Source organism: Equus caballus, chromosome 24 (assembly GCF_041296265.1).
Source record: "Equus caballus isolate H_3958 breed thoroughbred chromosome 24, TB-T2T, whole genome shotgun sequence".
Taxonomy (NCBI): domain Eukaryota; kingdom Metazoa; phylum Chordata; class Mammalia; order Perissodactyla; family Equidae; genus Equus; species Equus caballus.
The window spans coordinates 14,384,480-14,410,774 of NC_091707.1; the positions used below are offsets into that span (position 1 = coordinate 14,384,480).

The 26,295-nt window shown below is 37.0% G+C and overlaps 1 protein-coding gene across 12 annotated transcripts in view; it reads right to left on the bottom strand.

Moving 5' to 3' along the window:
- Positions 1 to 26,295, bottom strand: part of FERMT2 (FERM domain containing kindlin 2) — a 75,489-nt gene that overhangs the window by 38,816 nt on the left and 10,378 nt on the right. For all 12 annotated transcript variants that reach the window (XM_070249465.1, XM_070249464.1, XM_070249462.1 and 9 more), the window contains exon 3: positions 6,858 to 7,091. In XM_070249465.1, coding sequence (XP_070105566.1) covers positions 6,858 to 7,091 — 234 coding nt within the window. The remainder of the gene's footprint in view (positions 1 to 6,857; positions 7,092 to 26,295) is intronic.

Consider the following 26,295-nt stretch of genomic DNA (forward strand, 5'->3'; position numbering starts at 1 on the left):
TAAAACTGATACAAGTGAAAGGAGGAAGAACAAAACAACAATTACAGTTGAAAATTTTAACATCCCTCTCTAAACCAACCAATTGACCTATCATTTATAGAACATTCCCACCCAATGACAATATAATATACATTCTTTTCACATGCACATCAAGTTTTGTGTTCTTGGGATAAAACTCACTTGATCATGATGTGTTTAATCTTTCTTATATATTGCTAGATTCAATTTGCTAAAATTGTGTTACAGAGTTTTTTGTCTACCAACAAAAATATAAAGAGATCATAAACTAGTCTTTATCAAAATTAAAACTTTTGTTCTTGAAAAGACATTTAATGAAGTAAAAAGGTAAGCCATAGACAGTGAGAAAATATTTGCAAAATACATATCCAATAAATTTTCCATATCCAGAATAAGCAAAAAAAAAAAACAAAACAAAAAAAGAAAAAATGCTTACAACTCAATAAGGTGACAACAACCTAATTCTTTTTTTAAAAAGGGAGGCAAAAGATTCAAACAGACACTTTACCAAAGAAGATACATTGGTGGCAATTAAGCACATGAAAAGATGTTCAACATCATTAGTCATTAGGGTATTGCAGAATGAAGCCACAAGGAGATATCACCCCAGATCCACTAGAACCGCCAAACTAGACAATGTTGCAAGTAGTTTACATGATTCTCCATTTCCTTTTCATCTTTACAGAAAAAGTAATCTTCACTGTTACTCCTAAAACAAACTTTTGTATTAAAAAAAAATTTTTAAACACAACTGAGCTTCAGTTAATTTGAGTTCTGTTCCACTACCAGTGTGTGCTTCTCTTCCCTAGCAAATAGAGCTATTTCTAAGATACAACAAAAATAATTTAGAAGGGGAAGAGGAGATGGGTGGAATCAGCAGTCCAAAGAAATAAGAGTCTATCACAAAATGGACTGTCTCATCTACGAGATTTTTATATAAACCTAACGGTAACCACGAAAAAAAAAGTTAGAACAGAGACATATACAATAAACAATGGGAAAATGAAGAAAACCACCGTAGAAAACTACCTAATCAAACTGGTAGTCCAAAATAGACGGGATGAGAAACAAAGGATATGCAGAAGAACTGGACAACGAGTGGTAAGATGGCAGTATTAAGTCCTCATATATCAATAATCACTCTAAATGTAAACAGATTGAATTCTCCAATCAAAAGACACAGAGTGGCAGGATGGATTAAAGAACAGACCCACCAAGATGCTGCCTCCAGGAAACACATCTCAGCTCTAAACACAAACACAGGGTTAGAGAGACGGGATGGAAGATGATACTGCAAGCTAACAGCAAACAAAAGAAAGCAGGTGTTGCCATACTTATATCAGACAAAGCAGACTTTAAGCCAAATAGAGATTCTTCTTCAGAATTTATGTTCTCTGGAGTAGAAAATAAAGAGAAAAAATGTGAATGAGTTAGTATATGTATAGCACTACCCAAATTATAGGTCATGTTGATGATATGGAATGGCAGTGAGCTATAAACACAGAATATATTCTTTTATAGTAGCTCTACATAATTTGTCAATCAAACTTGGGGAGAATTTCCATTTCCTTTTAATAAGGCTCTTCATTTGTAAAACCTGCATGTCAGAACACGTTACATGAAAGAACTTAGCATGCTTTGCCAACAGTGTTTCTTTCAAAAAGGAAAGGAAAACATAACTAAAAGCATCACTTAAAATCATTACACAGAAGCATTTTCTTAAGAGTTAAAATTATAAAAGAAAAACAAGATAATTTTTACCAAATAAAAAACATAAAAAGCCATCTGCCAAAACTCACATAAGAAGAAATACACAATCTGAATAGGCCTATATCTATTAAAGAAATTGAATCAATAATTAATAATCTTCCAAAACAGAAAGCACTAGGCCCACATGGGTTCACTGGTAAATTCTATCAAACGTTTTTTTTGTAGTTTTATTGAGATATAATTGACATACAGCACTGTGTTAAGTTTAAAGTGTACAGCATAATGACTGGACTTAGATATACTGTCAAATGATTACCACAATAAGTTTAGTTAACTAACATGCACCATCTCATATAGATATAAGAAAATGTTCTTCTCCCTTGTGATGATAACTCTTAGGATTTACTCTAACAACCTTCCTATATATCATACGGCAGTGTTAGCTATAGTCATCATGTTGTACATCATATCCCCAGTACTTATCTTATAACTGTATGCTTGTACCTTTTGGTTGCGTTTACCCAATTTCTCTACTCCCCACTGCTTGCCTCTGTTAACCACAAATCTGATCTCTTTTTCTGTGAGTTTGGTTTTTTGTTTGTTTTGCTTTGGCTTTTAGATTCCATATATAAGTGAAATCACACAGTATTTGTCTTTTTCTGACTATTTCACTTAGCAAAATGCCCTCAAGATCCAACCACATTGTTGCAAATGGCAGATTTCCTTGTTTTTTATGGCTGGATAATATTCCACTGTATATACATACCACGACCTCTTTGTCCATTCACCTGTTGATGGACACTTAGGTTGTTTCCACGTGTTAGCTATCATAAATCATGCTGCTATGAACATGGGGGTGCAGTATCTCTTTGACACAGTGTTTTTGTTTCCTTTGGATATATTCCCAGAAGAGGAACTGCTGGATCATATGGTAGTTCTATTTTTAACTTTCTGAGGAAACTTCAAACTGGTTTCCACAGTGGCTGTACCAGTTTACAATACCACCGAGAGTATACGAGAGTTCCTTTTTCTCCACACCCTCGCCAGAATTTATCTCTTGTCTTTTTGATCATTGCTATTCTAATAGACATGAGGTGATATCTCATTGTGGTTTTGATTTGTATTTCCCTAGTGATTAGTGATTTTGAGCACTTTTTCATATACTGTTGACCATCTGTATATCTTCTTTGGGAAAACGTCTATTCAGGTCCTCTGCCCATTTTTTAATTGGATTATTTGGTTTTCAGTTACTGAGTTGTATTTATATATTTTGGATATTAACTCCTTATCAGACATACGATTTGTAAATCCTTTTGCCTATTCCATACGTTTTCATTTTGTTGACTGTTTTTTTTTGCTGTGCACAAATTTCTTGGTTTCATCTAATCCCACTTGTTTATTCTTGCTTGTGCTTTAGATGTTATATCCAAAACATCATTGCCAAGACCCATGTTAAGGAGCTTTTTTCCTATCTACCAAACATTTAAGGAAGAAATTACACTAATTCTCTACAATCTCTTTCAGAAGACAGAAGCAAAGGCAATACTTCCTAATTCATTATATGAGGCCAGCATTACTCTAATACTAAAACCAAATGAAGACATTATAAGAAAACAAAACTATAGACAATATATATCGTGAACATACATGCAAAAATCTCGAACAAAATATTAGCAAATCGAATGCAATAATGTATAAAGAAAATTATACACTGTGACCAAGTAAGATTTATACCAAGTATGCAAGGGTAGTTCAACATCCAAAAATCAGTATAATTTATTACATCAAAAGGCTATAAAGAAAAGTCACATGATCATATCAACAGATGTAAAAAAACCATGACAAAAATCCAACATTCATTCAAGTGTTGGATTCATTCATTCATAAAAACTCAATAAACTAGAATAAAGGGGAACTTCCTCAACTTGACAAAGAATATCTACAAAAAACCTTCAGCTGAAAATACACTTACTGGTGAGAAACTTGAGGTTTTCCCATTAAGACCAGGAACAAGGCAAGAATGTCCCCTCTCACCACTGCTTTTCAACATGGTACTAGAAGTTCTAGCTAACGCGAGAAAAGTAAATAAAAGGTATACAGATTGGTAAGGAAGAAAACTGTCTTTACTCGCAGAGGACATGATCATCTCTACAGAAAATATGGAAGTATCGACAAAAACTCCTGGGATAAATAAATGATTACAGCAAGGTTGGATACTAGGTTAATATATAAAAGTAAGTTGCTTTCCTATATACCAGCAATGAACAAACAGAATTTGAAATATAAAACACAATACTATTTACATTAGCACCAAAAACAAAACATAAACAAAAAGAAATACTTAGGTATAAATCTAACAAAATATGTGTAAGATCTATATGAAGAAAACTACAAAACTGTGATGAAAGAAATCAAAGAAATAAATAAATGGAGAGATGTTCCATGTTTACGGACAAGAACACCCAATACTGACAAGATGTCAATTCTTCTCGATTTAATCTACAAATTGAATGCAATCCCAATCAAAATCCCAGCAAGTTATATTTTATGGATATTGACAAACTAATTCTAAAGTTCATATGGAAAGGCAAAAGACCCAGAACAGCCAACACAATGTTGAAAGAGAAGAACAAAGTTGGAGGACTGACACTACCTAACTTCAATTCTTGCTATAAAGCTACAGTAATCAACAGAGAGTGTTATTGGCAAAAGAACAGCAAACAGATCAATGGAACAGAATATAGAGCCCAGAATAGACCTACATAAATACAGTCAACTGATCTTGTCAAAGGAGCAAACGCAATACGATGGAAAAAAGATAATTTTCAAAAAATGATGCTAGACTTATATGACAAGAAATAACGTACAACTGAAACTTCACAATGATGTAAACTGTTATGAACTCAATTGAAAAAAGAAAGGCGCTAGGACAACTAGACATCCACATGCCAAAAAATGAATCTAGACACAGACCTTACACCCTTCACAAAAATTAACTCAAAATGGATCATAGACTTACATGCAAAATTATAAAACCCCCAGAAGATAACACAGGAAAAAGTACAGATGACCTTGGGTTTGGCAATGACTTTTTTGATACAACAAACACATGATCCATTAAAGAAATAACGGATAAGCTAGACTTCATTAACATTAAAAATTTCTGCTCTGTGAAAGAACTGTCAAAGAGAATGAAAAGACAAGCCACAGCCTAGGATAAAATACTTGTAAAAGACATGTTTGATAAAGGATTGTTATCCAAAATATACAAAGAACTCTTAAAATAAACAATAAGAAAACAACCTGATTAAAAAATAGGCCAAAGACCTTAACAGACACCTTATCAAAGAAGATGTACAGATGGCAACTGAGCATGTGTAAAGATGTGCCACATCATATGTTATCAGGGAAATGCAAATTAAAACAACGACATACTACTACGCATCTATTACAATGGCTGGCCACAACCCAGAACACTGATAACAACAAATGCTGGTGTATATACATCCATAAATCTGTACTTTCTGTTCAGTTTTGCTGTGAACCTAAAACTGCTCTGAAAAATAAAGTTTATTATTTAAAAAAAAATAGACAAATGATATCAATTCAAAAAAGAAACAGATGGCCAATAAAGATATAAAAATATACGTGACTTTATAAACTAAAATGAAATACTGTATTTTTTCACTCAGAGAAGCAAACACCAAAAACTGGCCATATTCAAGTGTTAGTGACAATTTGGGACAATGGGCTTTTTTTTTTTTTTAAAGATTTTATTTTCTCCTTTTTCTCCCCAAAGCCCCCCGGTGCATAGTTGTATATTCTTCGTTGTGGGTCCTTCTAGTTGTGGCATGTGGGATGCTGCCTCAGCGTGGTTTGATGAGCAGTGCCATGTCCGCGCCCAGGATTCAAATCAACGAAACACTGGGTCGCCTGCAGCGGAGCGCATGAACTTAACCACTCGGCCACGGGGCCAGCCCCTGGGGCAATGGGTTTTTATACATTGCCAGCTGGAATGTAAACTTGGGAGAGCAATTTGACAGTACTCTGAAATAAATTATGTGTACACTTAAAACACAGCAATTCTACTTTCTACTTCTACATAAACACTCGAGAAAACTACACAGCAATGGCAGCAACATATATTGTTTATGGATATATACACACACACAGATATAGATACATGCATGTGTGTATTTATGTATTTTTAAAAGTACTGGAAGGATACACACTAAACTTATGACAGTAGTTGCTTTGTGAAGGGAAATTAGGAGAATGTAACCCAAGAACTTTACCTATACTATTTAGACTTAGAAAAACTTTGGTAAAATGATAAAATATCAGCTATTAATTCTAGATAATAGGAATTAGGTAATTAATTATATAATTCCTTGTACTTTAAAAAATTTTTTCTTAAAAATGCAATTAAACATAAAAAACATTATAATTTCAGAGTCATTAGATCAAAACAGTAACGTCCTGTATCTCTCCCAAATCTATGGTACAAGAAAGTTAGGTACCAGTAATAATGACAATAGTTCCTACTTTCTCTGATGGCTGAATACTTCCTGTCATATGACATAACTGGGTCAGCCAAAAGTAATCCAGATGTCATTTCAGAAAGCATAACCATTTCAGAAAGAACTACCATAAGAGTGTTCAAATTGCAGATTGGTTAAGGAAGACAACACTCATGATCATTTCCTTAGGAGCTGTGTCAGGCCTTCACTGGAGGAAGAGATACAATCTGCCTCAATCACTAAAATCAAATAGTGACATGTGAAGGAAACACTGCAAAAGCCAAATCCCTCTGAAAATAATGCCTGTTCTCTTCTCCTTCCCATAAAAACAAATTAAGTGATCAGAATAAAGTATTATAGAATAATAAATACCTGATATACTTCTAGTAAGGAAAGAATCTCTACTAGATTCCTCCTGTTCCACTTTAACTCAACATTTCTTTATCTTAAGTAATATAAAAACTTAAAAAAATAAAGCAAAAATTTCACATACACATACATACAAGGTAGCAACTCGAAGCTTATCCTTGAGATAAGCTACACGTCAGTCGTCAGTTACATATACATCACACAATTCCTACTTTCATGAAGAATCTGTCTAATACTTACTGAAAGTCTTACAGATGTCAGAAACAGCTTTGAAGACTCTATCAGAGAAATTCACTTTCACCTTCACATACTTCATGTTGGGAAGCTGCAGGCGAAGAAGTTTGTGCTGGGGGGTGAACTGAAGCTTCGCATCTGCCTGAATGCCATACTTATCCAGCGTCCAATGTGTCTTAAGAAGCCAAGTTCTTTTCTTTTCCCACCAGAGAGCATGGTCAGACCAATCTTTCTTCACATCTATTACAAAAACAAACAAAATACTTAAAAATCACCAAGATTACTTTGAGAGAAATTACAAGCAGAAAACTAAATAAATGAGTATTTAATACAATTAAATACTAAGTGCCTGTTTTGTGACAGGTACAAAAGAAATACTAAACAGCTAAGAAAACACACTCTCTGCCCTTGAAAATCAGTATACAAGGTAGCTGAGGCAGAATACACAGGGTAACTAATAATGCTTAAATAAGGTACAACGTGGGACATACGGATGACAGAGAGAGTAAATACTCTCTGTACTCATTCAGAGAACACAGAGAACCCCGGAGACTGGCATGGGAAGGATTAATAATGAAGTGGAGTTGGTGGGTTCTGAGACCAGCCTTGTGGAATGAACAATACTCTGATGATAAAGGAGGTGAGAAGGCTGACACTGTGAGGCCACAGAAGCGTGCTGAGGAGGGTAAGGAGTAGTGAAAAGTAAGATGGGGAACCAAAGTGGACACACCTACACTCCTAACTGAAGAAGAGAACACAGAAAAGCACACCTCCATGAGGAATACTCTATAACCTAAGAGAAAACACACACAAACTACATCCCAACCATACATGCTGTCCAAAATCCATTCCAAGAAAAGTAACTTACAAAGTCACACTGTCCAACTTTCCCTCCCAATATATTTTGGTACAAGTATAACAAAAAACATTAGTATCTGTTAAACTGTCTTTAACAGTCTTATGCAATTAAATTAAATGAAACCAAATAATGAAAAGAAAGCAGTTTACAAAAGATTTGGCTACCCCCAGATAAGGCACATCATAATAAGCTTGCAAAATAAAATCCCACTTCATCTCATTTTTAAGATAGTAATAAAAGAGACTTTGTAGATCAATTATATGTTAAACTAAGAACCAAAAAATAGGGATATGATATTTCAAAAAAGAATAATTGCCAAAACAAAGCCTTCCAAGGGAAGAAAAAACCCTGGAAAACAATGTTCTTGCAAATAAAAACAAAAACTATTATCATGATTCTGATATGAAGCTCATTTTAATACAGCTTTAAAATGAACTGATCAACTTTAAGAAGATAATTTCAAAGTATATACTAATCTGGAACATTTTTTTAACACAACTTGTCTACCTGAAAGCCCCAGGTAGTAAAAAATCAAATTTCCACATTGATTATGTGCCTAGAAACACATTCTATAATGGTGAAATTGACTTGATATAACTGAACTTCTCTTCACTATGGAAGAGACACAAGTGGAAAAAGACTTTCAATTCCCCAGACATTAAAAAAGCATTTCAATCAGTAAGTATTCAATGGGAGAACTGCAGTTACTCGTGATGATACTGCAATTTTGAAATTTTAATGTTTGTTTTGGAAAAGCCCAGTCAATCATGTTATTTGAAGTGTGGCACCAGAAATACACATAACTGCTATTTTACAACTACTCACCTAATTGTGACACAATGTATATAGTACCCTGCATCTTAAATTACTTTCCAGCACAGAATTTGTCAACTAAGTTTTAGAAATAGCAAATCTGGCGGCCGGCCCGGTGGCGCAGCAGTTAAGTTTGCACATTCCGCTTCTCCACGGCCTGGGGTTTGCTGGTTCAGATCCCAGGTGCGGACATGGCACTGTTTGGCAAAAGCCATGCTGTGGCAGGTGTCCCACGTATAAAGCAGAGGAAGATGGGCATGGATGTTAGCTCAGGGCCAGTCTTCCTCAGCAAAAAGAGGAGGACTGGCAGTAGTTAGCTCAGGGCTAATATTCTTCAAAAAAAAAAAAAAAGAAAGAAAAAGAAATAGCAAATCTGCTCCAGCTTACAGAAGACAACCAAGGTTGAGACCTTTTCATATATTATGAAATAAATGGTCACACATGTTACAGATAGTTTACTTTTCTCTTCACGAACACAGAACCCGGGGCCAGCCCATGGTGTAGTGGTTAAGTTCAGCACGCTCTGCTTCAGTGGCCTGGGTTTGTGGGTTTCGATCCCGGGTGTGGACTTAGACTACTTGTCAGTCACGCTGTGGCAGCGACCCACATATAAAGTAGAGGAAAACTGGCACAGACGTTAGCTCAGGGCTAATCTTCCTCAGCAAGAAAAAAAAAAAGATATACAGCAGGAACATACAATCAATAAATTTGCTCCTTTCAATATTTAAAAAAAAAAAAAGGATTAGAGAACCCATGGCAGAAAAAGATAACTTGCAGAGAATGACAGTAACCAAGGACAGTAAGGCTGAGCTGAACTGAATTAACGGTAGGTAAGTACAAAATACTTTCTTCCCTTCCCTTCTGCTGTACTGTGGTGCCAGTGTCAACCATTAAGGAGCTACATCATATAGTCCCAGTGCAGGGAGAAGGGAGGACAAGGCTGTTCCCTGCTAAGAGTAATAATAATAAAAGGAGGAAAAGGCTGTTCCTGCTAATAATAATGATGATAATAATAATAATAATAATAATACAGCCTATAATTAAATCACTTGGGTTCCCCCAAAAGGCAATCCTGGGATAAGAACTTGGTGCAAGCAGCTTATTTGAGGTGAGGGAACTCCCAGGAAGCACACTGGAGGGGATTAGGAAAAGTGAAAGGGAGGGAGAAAAGCCGAGGGACGGTTCCTGCAGTGGTGCGGATGACTGGAGTGCAGTCCTGCGGGAGACCTGCTGAAGAATCATGTGCACACGCCTTAGAACTGTCCCACCAAGAAAGGAGAAGGCTGGTGTCTCAACCCATTTCCTTGGCTGAGGGCTGCTCCTAGGGCCATTAAATTCCCAGCACTTCCCAGCAGCCACCCTGCACTCAGGCAGAGCAAACTCACAAAGCCCAAAATATTTACTACCTGGATTTTTGTAGAAAAACTTTGCAAGCCCCTGATGCAATAAAATCTCAACTTTCCATCAATTAGATTACAAACTCTGACCTCACAAACAGGCACCTCCCTTGATCTTCCCCTTTAAAATCTGACCCTGCCCATCAATTCCACCTTGGTTTTTCACACCAAAGGAGCAGCCCACCTAAATTCAGCAAGAATAAACACAGACAAGGAGGGCATACGATCCAAAGATTATGTACTAGACACCAGAGGAGCAATTTGTTTACCTCCAAAAGGAAAGAATATCTCTTACTGACAACATGGTACGACCACTCATCTTTATCCACAGAAAACAGCGAATAAGTAACAACATAGGAAAGAAAAATTACACCAAATAAAAGCAGAAATAGGACACCAGAAAAGATATGAGGTGTCAATTGTGCATGTACCAAGAGACAAAAACAGAGAAAAGCAGGCATTCTGATGCCAAAAGAAGTAGACAGTGTTGACGATGGAATGGCTGGACTATGGGAGCCTGTGACATTTGTTCAGATAGAGAATTTTTGGTGGCATTCTTGAAGACTCAACCTAATCATCTTTAGTTATAGAGTAATCACTACTACAAAATAAGAACCAACAGCATCTATAAGATATTTATTAATTCAATAAATATCTACCGAACATGTCCTATCTGCCAGAAGGCACTGTTCTAGTGCTGGAGACACAGTGACGAGAACAAAGCTCCAGCATCTTCGAAGAACGCCAATGTGAACAGAGTGAAGGAGGTGAAGAAAACAGGAGATGGCATCAGGCAGCTAGTAAGAAGCCTTGTAGGTCATAACGCTGATCAGCTTTTATTATCAATAGGAGAGAAGGCACTAGAGCAGTGGGTTTTCAGCCTGTTTGGCATCTGAGCAACTTTTCAAATACACTAATGCCTGGACCCAACCCAAACCACTTTCGGTGTGGGTCTGAAAATTGGTTTGAAGCAGGGGAGTGATTTATGTTTCAAAATCATGATAATTTTTTTTTAAGATTCTATTTTTCCTTTTTCTCCCCAAAGCCCCTCAGTACATAGTTGTGAATTTTTAGTTGTGGGTCCTTCTAGTTGTGGCATGTGGGATGCCGCCTCAGCATGGCTTGATGAGCGGTGCCATGTCTGCGCCCAGGATCCGAACTAGGGAAATCCTGGGCCGCCAAAGTGGAGCGCGTGAACTTAACCACTCAGCCCTGGGGCCGACCTCATGGTGACTTTTAAGAATTGCAGGGCAGGGGTGTGCACAAGTGAAACCGAGAGACCAGGCAAGAAGCCAATGTGGGAGTGGAAACAATGAAGTTTGAATTACAATGGCTAGGCAGAGAGGAAGTAGAAATAGGAATATAGACAACTTTTCCTGAGTATTTTGTTAGAGTGGCAAGCAGAATAATGGATGGTAGATGGAGAGAAAGGGGATGGCAAGTGTACGGAGTGTTTTTAGTTTTGTTTTTAAGAAGGGAAAGCTATTACAGCATTATTTAAAGTGACTGGAGTGATCCTGTAAAGCTCAAAATACATTTACAATTATTATCATTCTTGAACTGTCCCTCAGCAAAGTCACTGTATCAGTGTCACTTCAAAACTTTTTACAGACTTGACTGAGCTCTCTTAAATATGCAAGACGACGTTTTCCCAACTTCTAGAAAATCTTTCTTTGGAGCTGACTTTGTATTATACAATGGATCCTAGTTTGAAACTAATAATATCTACACATCAAGTTCCACAATTGGTTCCACTCAGGTTATCACAAATATATATCTATACTATTCAGAAGTAGCAAAAACAAATTTTATACACTGATCAAAATCCCAAGAAAAATAATGGTATGCCACCTGAGAATCATTCACTGAGGCAAACATAAGAACCAACTGTACGTCAAAAATACTTAAGTGCACAAATTGTAAAGCAGTATATCTCAATGCAATAGCTCTTGAAAGTACTTAAGTTATCTAGTACATTACAGCATACTTGACTCTACAGCGGCAAGTTAAACCGTAACACACTATGCAACCATAACTTGTATATATACTCTGTGCACAACAGATTTCAGATATCAACACACACATTTATGTATTCCTCTAGTTAAAGGCTAAGTAGAACCATAAAAAAATTATGCTGACTTTAAAAGGAAAATGGACATCTACAAATTATGAAAATAAATAATGGCAAGCAAAAGCAAATGCCACTCAGTCAAATAATGGTTTATTTTTGTGTGGTATTAGGATTTATAAAGGAACGGAAGTTCCCTACATCTGCATAATCTAAAATTTTGGAACTTTCCATGCATGTAACTCCTCTCCACATTACAACCTAGACCCTGGACCATGTTCTAAATAAACAAACATTTCTGCTTTTTCAGAATGGCGGCCTTGGTGTTTCAAACACAGCATTAGACAAGTAAATGCAATAACACACTCAGACACATATAAGAATAATCAGGCCAGCACTTGCCACAGGAGTAGTTAGTAAGCATCACCAAACCAGACTTGTTTAATCAACATTATAAAACCATTCAAGGGGGAGACCATGCTCAACAGCATGCTCTAATAGTCAAGTTTTCCAACCTCATGATTTTCAGTTATGCTCCAGCTATAGCTTAAAAAAAGCTATAGCTTTTATTTGGTACATTGTGATTTTAAAATTTTGTTTCTAGATTTTCAGAAGCAACATACCATAAATACAAACTTTCTCAGAAACAAAAACTAAGGCAGAAAATGTACTATTATGAAGTTATTGTTTATTTTCCTTCTTTGGGAGAGAAAAGAAGGGATTTCATTATTTATAAATTTAGCCTATTTAGTAATTTTTTAGAAGTTAAGAACTACTTGGATTATGGTTTAATATACCTAACAAAGGTCTTACTTGTATAATAAAGTTTGGTAAAATATGTTAATTTTTCAAAATATTTTGCCAGGATTCCGGAAAGAATTATTCCTGTGTTCTTCTCTTATTTAACAGATCCAACCACGCTGTGCTCTGATGCACATAAAAATAACAATATCTAACAGGTACTCAAATTCATATCATTAAAATTGCAAATAGCTAAAACATTAACTAAAGAAATAAAACTCTCCTCCCTTGACTATAACAGAATGCTCCTCAAACTCAAGAAGTGGCTGCATATTTATTCTATAAAGATACCATGTGTGTATTCTAAGGAACTGAAGGCTTAGGGTTTCACTACTGGGGCCTTAGTATACAAAAATTGTTTTCTTCCACTAAATAACTTTTGGTATCACAGCTTTCCCCTGCTCCATGAGTCACAAAAGAAAAACAAATATTTCAAAAAGCTTTCTACTATAGAGAAAATATTACGCGCCTATTTATGTAATGATGGCTAGCTTAGAGTCTAGAAAATACAAGCACAAAGAAAGGGGATACACTATTGATAAACCGTATTTAATCTTTTCTTAATAGGGCTACCAATTCCTACTCAACAGTTTTGATACAGGCTTCTAAAATGCTATTATTTACTTTCCTTTAAAAATAATTTAATTGTTTAAAAAATCAAGAGAATGCTAAATAGAATGTTAACCAAGTAACGTTTTTTCTTAGGTACCCACATTAAAAAAAATAACGCATTAGTAACAGCTTGCAATGAACAGAAGAGAAGATGTTAGTTTTAAGTGGCTTAGATTTCTAGTTGTATATTTAAGAAATAATATTCATTCAGAAAAAAATGCAAAGTTTGGCATTCTCCTGACTTCCATAAATTGGAATCAACGTTTACACTGCATGAGACAGTCTCTGGGTGGGCAGCATCTTGCTTTAAATGCAAGTGCAGAGAAGCTTTCTGGGCACACGCCCTATTTTTGGTAGACAGGTATTTCTGTATTCTGCTAACATTCTTAACACTTTCTGCTGTTTCCTTTTATTTTAGGATCCTCTTGAAGCCCAAATTAGATAGTATAACTCATACCACATTCAAGAGTTTAGCCTGTCTTTACTGATGGCAAAGAGCACTTCAAGCCTAGTGTGCTGGTAACAAAGCTACTGAGCAGCTGCTTCTGACACGACTGCAAGCGAACTGTAACTGACAAACCAGCTAACGTCACAGGCCGGTGTCCTCCTGACCTCCAAAATAAGACTTTGAAATTCCTCTTCCATCATGCCATTCACCTTTACCATCTAGTCACACTTATCTACCAAACTTAGACGATTTCCTCTCCTTCATTTCACAACCAGGCAGACTAAAACAATTACTATAAATTTCTGGCCAAGAGGGTCCAAGCTACCACTGGGCAATCGGACTATGTTTCTTCTCTTCTGGCCACCACTGTACTTCAGACTTCTCAACACTCCTCAAATTCCTGAGCATCTTCCTTCTCAGGAGACAACCGTGGATTCTACTTCAGAAAATACAGAATCCATCAGATGGGACTATTTTACCTGCATGCCAACCAAATCTACAAATCTTGCATTTGTACCTGCATGGGTCTCCTGCCTTTGCATTACAACGAAAGAAATGTCTCTCTTCCTATTTATCTGAATCCAATCCCGCTACTATGTAGGCTCTGCTGCACCTCCCAGCTTCTAGGAATCATGCACTTCTTACACTGGCTCCCTGAATATCTCCTCCATTCCCAAGGCTTTATTTATTTATTTATATTATTATTTTTTTGTGAGGAAGATTGGCTCTAAGCTAACATCTGTTGCCAATCCTCCTCTTTTTGCTCAAGGAAGATTGTCCCTGAGCTAACATCTGTGCCAATGTTCCTCTACATTGTATGTTGGACACCGCCACAGCATGGCTTCATGAGTGGTGTATAGCTCTGTGCCAGGATCCGAATCAGCGAACCTGGGCTGCTGAAGCGGAGCACGCGAACTTAAGCACTATGCTACCGGGCCAGCCCCTCTCACGGCTTTAAATGGCATTTAAACACTTACATTCCTAATTTTTCTCTCCAGTCGAACCTTCTGCTTGGAGCACCAGCTTTTACGTACTACTGCCTATCTTACATCTCCACCTGGATGTCTCACAGGCATCTCAAACTTAATATATCCAAACACAACCCAATTTTCTCCTGTCTCTACTGTTACTAAAGAGCACTAATCATCAACCCAGTTGCTCAGCCAGAAACCCAGAATGGATTCTTCTCTTTCCCCTATTCCCCACGTTTATGAGCAAGCCCTTCAGTTACACCTCCAAAAATCTCCACTTCAGTCTCCACTGGCACCACCCTATTTCAGGTCACCATCACCTCTTCCATGACTACTGTGACAGCCTCCTACCTGGTCTCCTTGATTCCTTCAGCACTGTCCACACAACACCCAAACTGATCTATTCAACACTTTCATGTCACACCTCTGCTGAAAATCCTTTAACAGCTTCCCATTGTACCGAGAATAAAATCCAAACGCCTTATCATGGTCTACAAAGCCCCACACAATATGGTCCATCTACTCCTCTAAACTGATCCTGTGTGTGCTGCTCTTCCTCTGCTTCAGCCACACTTGCCTTCTTTTTATTCCAAGAACTGTCTAATAAGTAAGCTCCTTCCTGCCTCAGTGGCTTTGCACATGCTATTCCACTCTTTGAATGTCTAATTCCCTCTCATCTTTCCAATTTTAAATTCCATGTTCTCAGAGAAGCCTTTCTTAACCACCCTAAGATGAGCTCGCCAATGTCCTAGGTCCTTCCATTTTTCTCTCTTTCAGTACAGTGTGATATGACTTATCAAAACTGAATTCACTTTGTTTGCTGTTCCCAGGAGCAGCAGAGGTGTCTTTCTTCCCTATTAGACTATAAACTCTGAGAAGACAAGGACAATTTCTATGCTGATCACCATTATATCCAGCACATAGCACAGTGCCTGGCACACAACATTTAATAAGTTAATGAGTTAAGTTAATGAGTCCTCATATTGAAAATTTTAAAGATCCTTCATTATTCTAAGAAAATATTAATCCCAACAAGGAAACTATTCTTAAGCCATCAAGAAAAACAGTATGTTAGATTTATTAATTTAGTTGTATGTTTAAAAATCCATTTTATCTTCTTCAACTTCAGAATTAAAACATGCTTCTATGCTAACTAGAAGTGTGGCAGAAATTCCCCTGGACATGGGGAATCAAATGGAACTGACTTGTTCTTCTTTCCCACATCTAAAAATGATGAATTCCTGTGGTCAAGACAATCTCTACTGTGCAAAATGATTATGTCCCAAAAGTTCATTTATAAGCCTTAGAATTCAGATTCACCACAGAGAAACATTATAAGCAATGGTAAGGTTCCAAATCAGACTGTTACCAAATCTAAAATAACCCAAAGTGTACTACTAGCAATATATACTATTCTGATCATACCATAAGGCTTTCCGCAGAATAGATGGTGAATGCTTCAACTTGAGATGTAAAGAAAACTCCTAGGAGTGGCATCTGCAGAGCATGGGTCAGCGGGTAGAAGAAAGGGAATGTTGCTGCTAAGTGTGAGGGAGACAGATTTCTGCTCAAGTAGAGCACGTGGCTGCTCCCTCACCATCTTTCCAAACTCCAGGAATTCACCTGCCTCCTTCCTCTTTCTCGGCTACAATTCCTTTACTAATAAGCTAATGACAATAGAAGGGCGTTAGCTTCTGCTTTCCTCTCCAATTGCTGAAACAAATATACAACTCTTCTAAAGTTTCTAATGAGATGTCATTGCCAATTGGTAGCACCTAACATATTCTCATTTAATTCTTACAAAAATGCCAAGTGGTAAATAAGTTATTATAATCCCTGTTTTGGAGATGAGAAAACCAAAGGACAGAGAAGTTACGTAACTTGGCCAAAGGTCACAAAGCTAGTATACACAGAAGATAGGATTTAAATCCTGATCAGTGTGACTTCACAAGTGGCATTCTTAAATAACACTTCATTAACCAAGATAAAGTTATTCAGAAGAAAAGCAGGTTTGGACATGTTGAATTTGAGGACAAAGGACTAATGCTAAGATTCACTTATATTTCACAGTAAAATCCTGATGATGATTACCCTGCACATTTCTTATAGGAAATAGACAGGTATTGAGGACTAAGAAAGAAGATAGACTGGATATCTACAGAGAGGTAAAGAGACTATTAAGCAAAGAGGATGCCAAAGAGAGTATGTTTCACCTAGGGGCTCTATTTCTTTCCTTCCCTCAACTTAGCACCTGTCTTTCCTATTCAGAGCTAAGTGACCTGCACGCTAAGAGGACTACTGTGGGGTAGATTTCAAGCAATCTTGACGGCAAAGGGCTGCAGCAGAGAGTAAAATTCTGGTGAGCATTTCAACAAACTTTGCACAAGTCTGACATCAACACATCTTACTGCAACTTGCTTAACTTGTGTCTTCTCACTGCCAGTGTCACCAGGATGCCACGAGGCTCACGTAAATGTGTCTGCCCACCACCAGTGTCACCGGGATGCTATGAGGCTCATGTAAATTGGCAAGTGAAAAGGTCCTCAGAAATCAACCCAACCGAAATTCTTCTAACAGATAAGGAAATCAGGTCCAGTGGGCTCAGTAACTTGCTTGAGGCACTACAGTTCCTCAGTGACAGAGTCCAGTTCTCATAGATATCTGATATACCAACTGAATAGAGATGGTCAGCATGCAAACATAGGTTCATAGACTAATATATGTTCACCTATCTCTGCTCACGGTAAACAAACACTGCCTCCCTGGCACACAGAAACCTTGTCACCAGAGACTGCTATTCCATTAGGGCCTCCCAGAGGTACCGTGAAGGGTCACTCAAACCATTCCATTCTTCTGTCCGATACTATCATACATTGAAATGCCAATTTATTTATACATAATGAACCCCATCCCCTACCATACACTTATCAGTTCATTAGAAGCTAATCAATTTGAGATATAGCCTAAGAAAGATAAGGGATTAACACCAGAAAATGCAGGACTGAACCACGGAAATTGTAATTCAAGAGAGGGAGAAGCTGGTTTTAGGAGGCCTGGCCTAGAACCAGTCAACACTACACAAGTTTCTCATGAGCTCACTGCCAAAATACCGAACGTGAAGGAATATTTATATTATGCACGTCTTTAACTGATTTAATAATGGCCAACTACAGACAATAGAACTCAAAAAGGTTATGGTTAGCAGCTGTGTAACTATTTTAGGGGCTGGCCCGGTGGTGCAGCAGTTAAGTTCACACGTTCCACTTCTCGGCAGCCCGGGGTTGGCCGGTTCGGATCCCAGGTGTGGACACGGCACCACTTGGCAAAAGCCATGCTGTGGTAGGCGTCCCACATATAAAGTACAGGAAGATGGGCATGGATGTGCGCTCAGGGCCAGTCTTCCTCAGCAAAAAGAGGACGATTGGCAGTAGTTAGCTCAGGGCTAATCTTCCTAAAAAAAAAATTAAATTAAATAAATAAAAAATAAAAAAATAACTTTTAAAAATGTAATTCTAATATGCAAAATTAAAGTGAGCTTAAAACAAGTGAAGAAAAACAGGTATCAACGCCAAGAAGCAATTTAGAAAAACAATGTAACCAGTTTTATTTTTATATTAGAAATCAGATTTATATTATTATAAAATGAATACTCTATCATCTAAAAATAATTGCAATACTTTCCAAGTCATTCCTCTCTTCCTTGGTAAGACTGTTCTAGACAGAGAGACCAGAGGCAAATTCCTAAATTATTCTTAATCTTATTCTAGAAGGACGACCCTCCCTTCCAGAACTACCCTTTATTCTAGAGGAATAACCCCCAATAGAATACTCAGCAGTGCATTCTACACTATATCACTACAACACTATAATCTACAACTTAATCAAAGTTTCTGTCATACAATTATCAGTATACTAGAAAGAAGTATATTCTTGATTTTCCAATCATGAAAAACAAACAGACTGCTTAAAAAAAGTCCCAACACTAATTTAGCTGACATGTACTTCGGTTAATCAATAAAACGAAAAAAAGGCACACTGGCAATGAATCATGCAAATATTTTGTAACTCAGTAATTGTCCCCCGCTCCACACTCACCCCATGCAACAGCTTAAGGGAAGACTACCAAGATCATACAAACAGCAATTACATTAACCTAATCTTTAACTCCTTGAAAGTGGATATATCTCCAAGTCCTATTTTCCTTCCTCCTCTCAGTTTTTTCTTTCTATCCAAGTACTAAGTAATTTACCTCTGGAGTAGCTTTCAATTTGTCCCTTCCTCTGCCTTTACATTGCCTTAGTTCAAGTCCTCAACATCTCTTGCCTGAACTACTATAATCCCATTTTTTACAAAACTGAGTTATCCTTTAAAATGTAAAATTGAGAATTTTACTCCTCTACTTAACTTTCCAAGTCCCTCTGCTGCTGAAGTGTTTTATAACCTCTTAACAGGTTATACAAATCTTAACCATCTATGCCCCACACTGGTCTAGCTATCCCCCCGTGCAGCTCACACTGGCCTAGCTAGTGTAAGAACTTGGTGTTTTGGGCCTCTTTAATTGGATACCTTTCCCTTACACGCCCCCCAGCCCCCACCAGGCTGACAAAATCCTACACAAAAATCAGCTCAACTTTTACCATCTCCGAGTCTTTACCCACCATCCTGTCAAAGTGGGTAAGTACATATTAGCACTCTGAATAATTTATCACATTTTGTTATAATTTATTTTATGTAACTAACTTCCTCCACTAGATTAAGGGTCTTTGATCTTATTCATCTTGTATCTCAAAGGCAGGGCCCAGGGCCTGCACATGGAATCAAATCTATAAATACTTGTAATATACAGGAAACATATAAAGAGATCTAAATAATTAATGGGGAAAATTATAATTATTTCATGACAAAAATTTTTGCCAAACATTAAAAAGAATCTTACTGTTGGTTTTAAGTGTATACATGGAAACGAAAAAACAGTAAAACTGGTATTTAGTGCACTGTAATTGTAATTTAAAACATTAGAAACACTGAGAAGTGTTACACTTCTCTGTAAAACCTTATCCAGGGTAGTTTAAATAATGCTTGCCTATGTCTTGGCAAATTATCACACTCCTTTCTAAGTCTGGATCAACTTTCAACATTTTATCTTTTGTACTTGCAATGTCATGAAACATCTCTGAGAGCTCCTTTAAGATGCAGTTGCTTTTACTGGTGTTACGTCCTCAGAGACATCTTCTCATCCTTTCTGTCACACGACTTTCCTCATTTATGCCCATAAATCTGCCTTCTCTGAATTCTTTTGGCTGTACATCTAGAGTCTCTCAAATGGTGACAGCACCCACATTCCTACAGTGAGCTATTTCTTCTATAACTCCATTCATATTTGATGCAAATTTCACTTCCAGCATTATCACTTTTTGTTTCTTTCCTGCACATTTATCTTTGATGGCCAATTTCTTCTTTCAATTACTCATTTTTGTAAAATATCTCATGAGTTTATCAGTGGAAGACAAAGAGGCAACACAACTACACACTTTGCTGTCTAGGCATGAACTGTATAATGGATATATAGCAACCAATCAGGGAAAGACTTTGAAGTAAGTGACATGATTGGTCACTGATCATGATGCACATCTGTTATTTACATAGCGAACTGTGGACTGAAGAGCTAGAAGCAAAGTTTGTACTTCACGCAATTACTCAAGGCTAAAGTATGGCAGTAGGGGCCAACCCAGTGGTGCAGGAGTTAAGGTCACATGTTCCAATTCGGTGGCCTGGGGTTTGCTGGTTTGGATCCTGGGTGTGGCTCTAAGAACCGCTTGTCAAGCCATACTGTGGCAGGAGTCCCACATATAAAAAGTAGAGGAATAAGGGCACGGATGTTAGCTCAGGGCCAGTCTTCCTCAGCAAAAAACAGGAGGACTGGAGGCAGATGTTAGCTCAGGGTGGATCTTCCTCAAGGCAAAAAAAAACGTATGGTAGTAACTGTAGGGGAGGAAGACATTTCCTCTAGCCACTCTGGGTCCTTCTGGCTGGAAAACGAATTCAATTCACATGAGACAAAAAAAAGGAGAAAATTAAATAAAGCTTTATAACATGTACACATGGGAGAGGCTCAGGCAAACTGAGCAACTCCCCAAAATGGTGGAAGTTCTCATCTTAACCACCACCCTCAGCTAAATACAAAGGAGGATGCTGGGGGTGGAGGGAGTCAGTTATGGGAGATTACCAGACAAGTCCAGTAAACAAGAATCATGTTATTATGCACACTTGAGTCCTTGCCTTCCACAATGATGAATTTCTAGAGAAAAGGTCATCCCCCTTCTTCCTGGGAGAGAGAGGGAGACATCTTTACAGATGGAGATTTCCTTTATAAACGTAAATGTCTCTTAACAAAGGGTAAGTAAATTCTACTTTTCAGAGTTTCTCTCATGTCTGCAGTTTTTAAAAGTAACCAGCCCAAAATAATCCTCATGCCAAAGAGACATATCTTGGGGTGGCCAATTCCAGTTCCCCACATAACTAAAATGTGAACCGTGTTGTTGGATGACTGGTGTTACTCAACTAAACTGTGGTAACTGAAATACGTAATATTGAAAGATTTCCAAATATGTGTCTATGTCATATTTTTTTTAAAAATGTTTTAAATCTGTTAGCAGAAGCTATAAACTGCTTCAAAGTTTACATATCATTCAAATTGCCAACATATTGCAATTAAAGTACCTCATTCAATTTTAACTTAAGAAAGTTATTTTACAGTAAGGCTTACATTAAGACTGACTAAAGCATATGAATCAACTAATTACGGAAAACATTTAGGAACTAAACTTCTGATAAAAAGTGACAAATAGGGACTGGCCCCGTGGCCATGGGTTAAGTTCATGTGCTCTGCTTTGGCGGCCCAGGGTTTCGCCAGTTAAGCTCCTGGGCACAGACAGGACACCACTCATCAAGCCACGCTGAGGCGGAATCCTACATGCCACAACTAGAAGGACCCACAACTAAAAATACACAACTATGTACCAGGGGGCTTTGGGGAAAAAAAAGGAAAAATAAAATCTTAAAAAAAAAAAGGTGACAAATTGATATTTCTTCAACATAGCTAACATTGAAAATTTAGGAACTCACTCATCAAAACAAAATAAAATCAATTAAGTTGATAAATCGCCTTTTGAAGTTACTCATAAAACCAATAATAATGTCTATCAATTTCAATTTATTATTTGATACTACAAAATATACTAACTCAAAGTAGTTGAGAAGCTTTACTGGATCACATAAACCATGCATGCAATTATACAGTGCACATGAACAGAAGGTATGCCAATTACTCATTTCCAGAGGTTAGGTAACTTCCTATCCAATCCTGAAGGCTTACTATCAATTTGGTTCAACTTCGCTTAGCTCCTAGAAGACAGGACTCAAAGTTCATGCGATGTCAATGTCTGAGAAATTCTACGAGATTACGATCAGGGCTGAATTCATCAGTTAGTATTTGCGTCACAGAAGTACTAACTGGATTTGTCTTTTAAAGGTGATCAAAGGCACTAGCTATTCTATAGTTCAAAAGAGAATTAACTTAGTAAGAGTATTTTATTGCCTTGATATTTTAAATTGATCTCAGAAAGTACTAACAAATCCCAATACAGGACTGGAGTGTAGACTACTGAAAAAATATTTATTGGAATGCAAGAGGCTTATTATTACTTAAATCTTATGTTATTGACTTATACGTATGGATGAACTCGAAATTTGTAAAAATCTGATGTCTCTCCCTGTTTAATATCTTTTACTGGCGTCTCACAGCTCTTAGTATAAGGCTGTATCTTTTAAAACCTGGCTTACAAAGGACTTGAAGCACTTGCTTGTTTCTTAAGCCTGTCAGGCCACTGCTTCCCCAGGACTGCTCCTCCGTCATCATTAGGCTTTTTCCAGTTCCTCAAACAGCCGTCCTCCCTTGCTCCACCTCTCCTGCTGGAACTTACCTTCTCCCAACCTGTTGTTCTTCCATCCCATGCCCCCATCCTAACATTCTCACTCTTCTGGCTAATTCCTACTCCACCTTCAGCTCTCAGCTTAAAAGTAATTTCCTCCAGAAATCTTTCCTTATATACCAGGGCAGATTCTCTGGTATGTACTCTGATAACTATTTCAATGATCACAACAGCCCTCACACTATAGCACGCACTTACTTAAAGACTGTCTTGCCCTTAAGACTACAAGTTGAGTGAGGGTAAGGAGTAAGCTAATTTTGTTCACTTGTTGTCTCTCCCACTTGTAGTACAGTGTCTAGCATTTGGTAGGCTTTCATTTAAAATAGTAAGTGGGTGAGTGAAGGAATAATGGAAGAAAAGAGAACATCATTTCCTCACTTAACTATATCTTTCCTCTCTATAATCTTATCTTCTGCTTCTCCAAGCTAGTTTCAATACACCACAAACACTGCAATCCTCAACCTGGAATGCCTTTCCTCCTAACTTTTCGTCCTGGCCCTCTTCATATAAGGCCAGTCAAGGCTCACGCTTCTCCATCATCTTCCTGTACCACTTATTCGGCACTTCACAACCAGACTGTCAGCTCAAAGCAATCTTCTGTTTTAATTTTGGTACTAGAAAGCTGCTCACATTGAGTGGGGACTATGCCTCCTTGCGTAACACAATGCTTGGCTCTCGATAAATGTTTGCTGCTGCTACTACTGATGAAGTCAAGTTCACGTATGTCTTTTATCCCCACAGAAGTCTCATGCTATATACCTCTACAACCCATCAAAAACAGAGTATGAGTGAACAGAATTTCTATCTTTATGCAGGTATGTCTACACATGAACGTCCCGTCTCACTCTAAAGCCCTTCTTTCCTAGTCTAAGTTTCTTAAGGCTTTTATTCCCCAAATTCATAAAGATACTCAACAGTGAGACACCCCAACAGTTCATTAGGATCCTCAATAAAATAACAATAAAATACCAATACTTACTCTGTGCCAAGAAGTGTCCTAAGCGCTTCACACACACACATTCATTTAATCCTCACAACAACCCTGTGAGGTCAGTCTATTATTATCCCCATTTTACTTAGAAGGAAACTACGTCAAAGCCACGTTAAATTACTTGGCACAGCTCACAAAGCTTCTGTGTAATGAAGTCAGCATTCAAACTCAGGCAGTCTGGCTTCAGGTAATGTATTCAGAGTTTAGAACTATTAAACGAAATTTACAAAAGCAAGAAAATAAGAAGGGGTTTCCACTTAAATACTAAACACAATGAAAATTTATTTATATAGATTATTTTAGTCCACAATTCAAAATTACGTTTTCAGTAGTATTTAAAAGATAACTGAGGATAACATTTTATTGAGCTCTTCCTGCAGGCATTCTACTAATTATCAGGGATTCTGTTAATCCTTTTAACACCATACTTAGTTCTTACATTAACTCCAAGAAACAGAGAAAGAAACTAAGGTTAAGTGAGATTAAATAATCAGGAGAGGTTAAAATAACATGCCAAGGTCATATATAGCTATAAGTGGCCAAATCTTAGACTAAGCTTTAAACACTAACAAAGTTTACCTTTTAAAGAAGTCATTTAACCAAACCAAAATATTAAATGTATTGGAAATAACCTTCATTTTACTATAGTTTATCTATAATTTTGTATATAACACATCTTCGTGATACTTTATATTACCAATAATGACAAAGGATAGCACAATAAAGTTAAAACACATTCCTAACGTAGTAGAGAATAAGTACATACCTTTACAAAAGACACATTCTCAATTTTTTATAAAATACTATTATTTCTCTGGCTCAGTAAAAGGAGAAAATTCACATACCACTAAAATAGACTGGACGGCACTCATCATCGTCGTCACAGCTGCAGAAGCTGTTCTCAACACTCCATGTGTACTAACTAAATTAACTCTTACAATAATTCTACGACAAAGGTACTAGTACTATCCTCACTTTACAGATGAGCAATCCTGGCACAGACAGGTAGATCACACACAGTGCAAGGCTGTTCAGCTAGAACACTGTCAAGTCAGGATTGTGACACAGTAGGCTGCTCCCCCCTCCCCCACAGTCCATGCTCCACAACGGGAGCCTTCTATCACAGCAACAGAGATCATCAACAATTTAACAAAACTTTAAATCAACACAGCAATGGTTTGCTTTTTTTGAAGTTATTTGTAATTTCAAAGGTTATAAAATTTAAGAACTACATTAAGGAACATTAAGCTGGGAGGTTTGTAACCAGTGGACATCTTCACCTACGATCAATAATGCTGGTACTTTATTGGTGTTTTATTCATAACCCTGAGTGTTCCATTAAGAAAAAACTATCAAAATCATCACTACACTGATGCTTTGAAATTACAATTGATCTTTAAAATGCTGGATGTAGTCTTTAGTTACAGCATAATATAAAAATAAGACAGTTAAATACCTGGGAAAAGATTCACTACAGATTCGAAAGCAGATGTCACCTCCTCTGGGTGGGAGGTTATCAGCTCCCTAACCTTGAAAACAGTGGAAGGGTCGCCTAAGGAGACTCTGAAGCTGGCTGGTCTTCATACAACCATCAGATAGTAGCAGATAATCAAGTCTGAAAACTGAATTGTAAAAGGAAAGGAAATCCAAATGTAAACCTCACAATTTAACCATTTATTGCTTATCTGCTTCTCCTATAAACACTAACTGACTTAGAAGCAGAAATTATTGAAACTGAGAGAAAATACCACATTTCAAATTTTCACAACATTTTACCATGTAGTTACATAACTAGGTGAGTCACTATGAATAAATGATGTAATATTCTCAACGAAGAAAAGTAGACCAGGATTTGAATAATGACCCCTTTATCCACAACAGTATTGTTTTAGAATATCTTCTAGCTTAGAGTTGCCATATTTGAAAACCAATTTTCAAAGAACTCTAATAACATTAGAAAGGGAAGGGAATAAACTTAAATGAAGGCTTATTCTGTATTAATCTACACTGTACAGATAAGCAATGAGATTCTCAACAGTGAAAACCCTGTTTTGAAAAGGCAAAAAAAAAAAATCACAGCTATTACGTGGTACGGCTAGGACCAGAACTCAGACCTAGTTAATTCTTTCTATAACATTAACCCCTGAAACTTTTGACTGTTCAAAGATGCTTTAATACAGGTCCATTTTTATGGTTAAAGTTCTAAAATTCTAAGTTTTCTAGTAGAATGATGATAAATCAGTTTTCACTGGACTATTTTACACCTCAGATTCTATCAAATTAAAATTGTAATTACATTATTTTAAATTGATCTGATGCAATTATTTCCTTTCTGATACATAATCATTACTATACCCCCATATTCCCCCTGTTAACATATAAAAGGAGATAGAAGCGATACAACTTATAGGACAAAATCTTTGCGACCTTGATTAGGCAGATTCTTTACATATGACAATTTTTAAAAAGCCCAATCCACAAAAGAAAAAAATT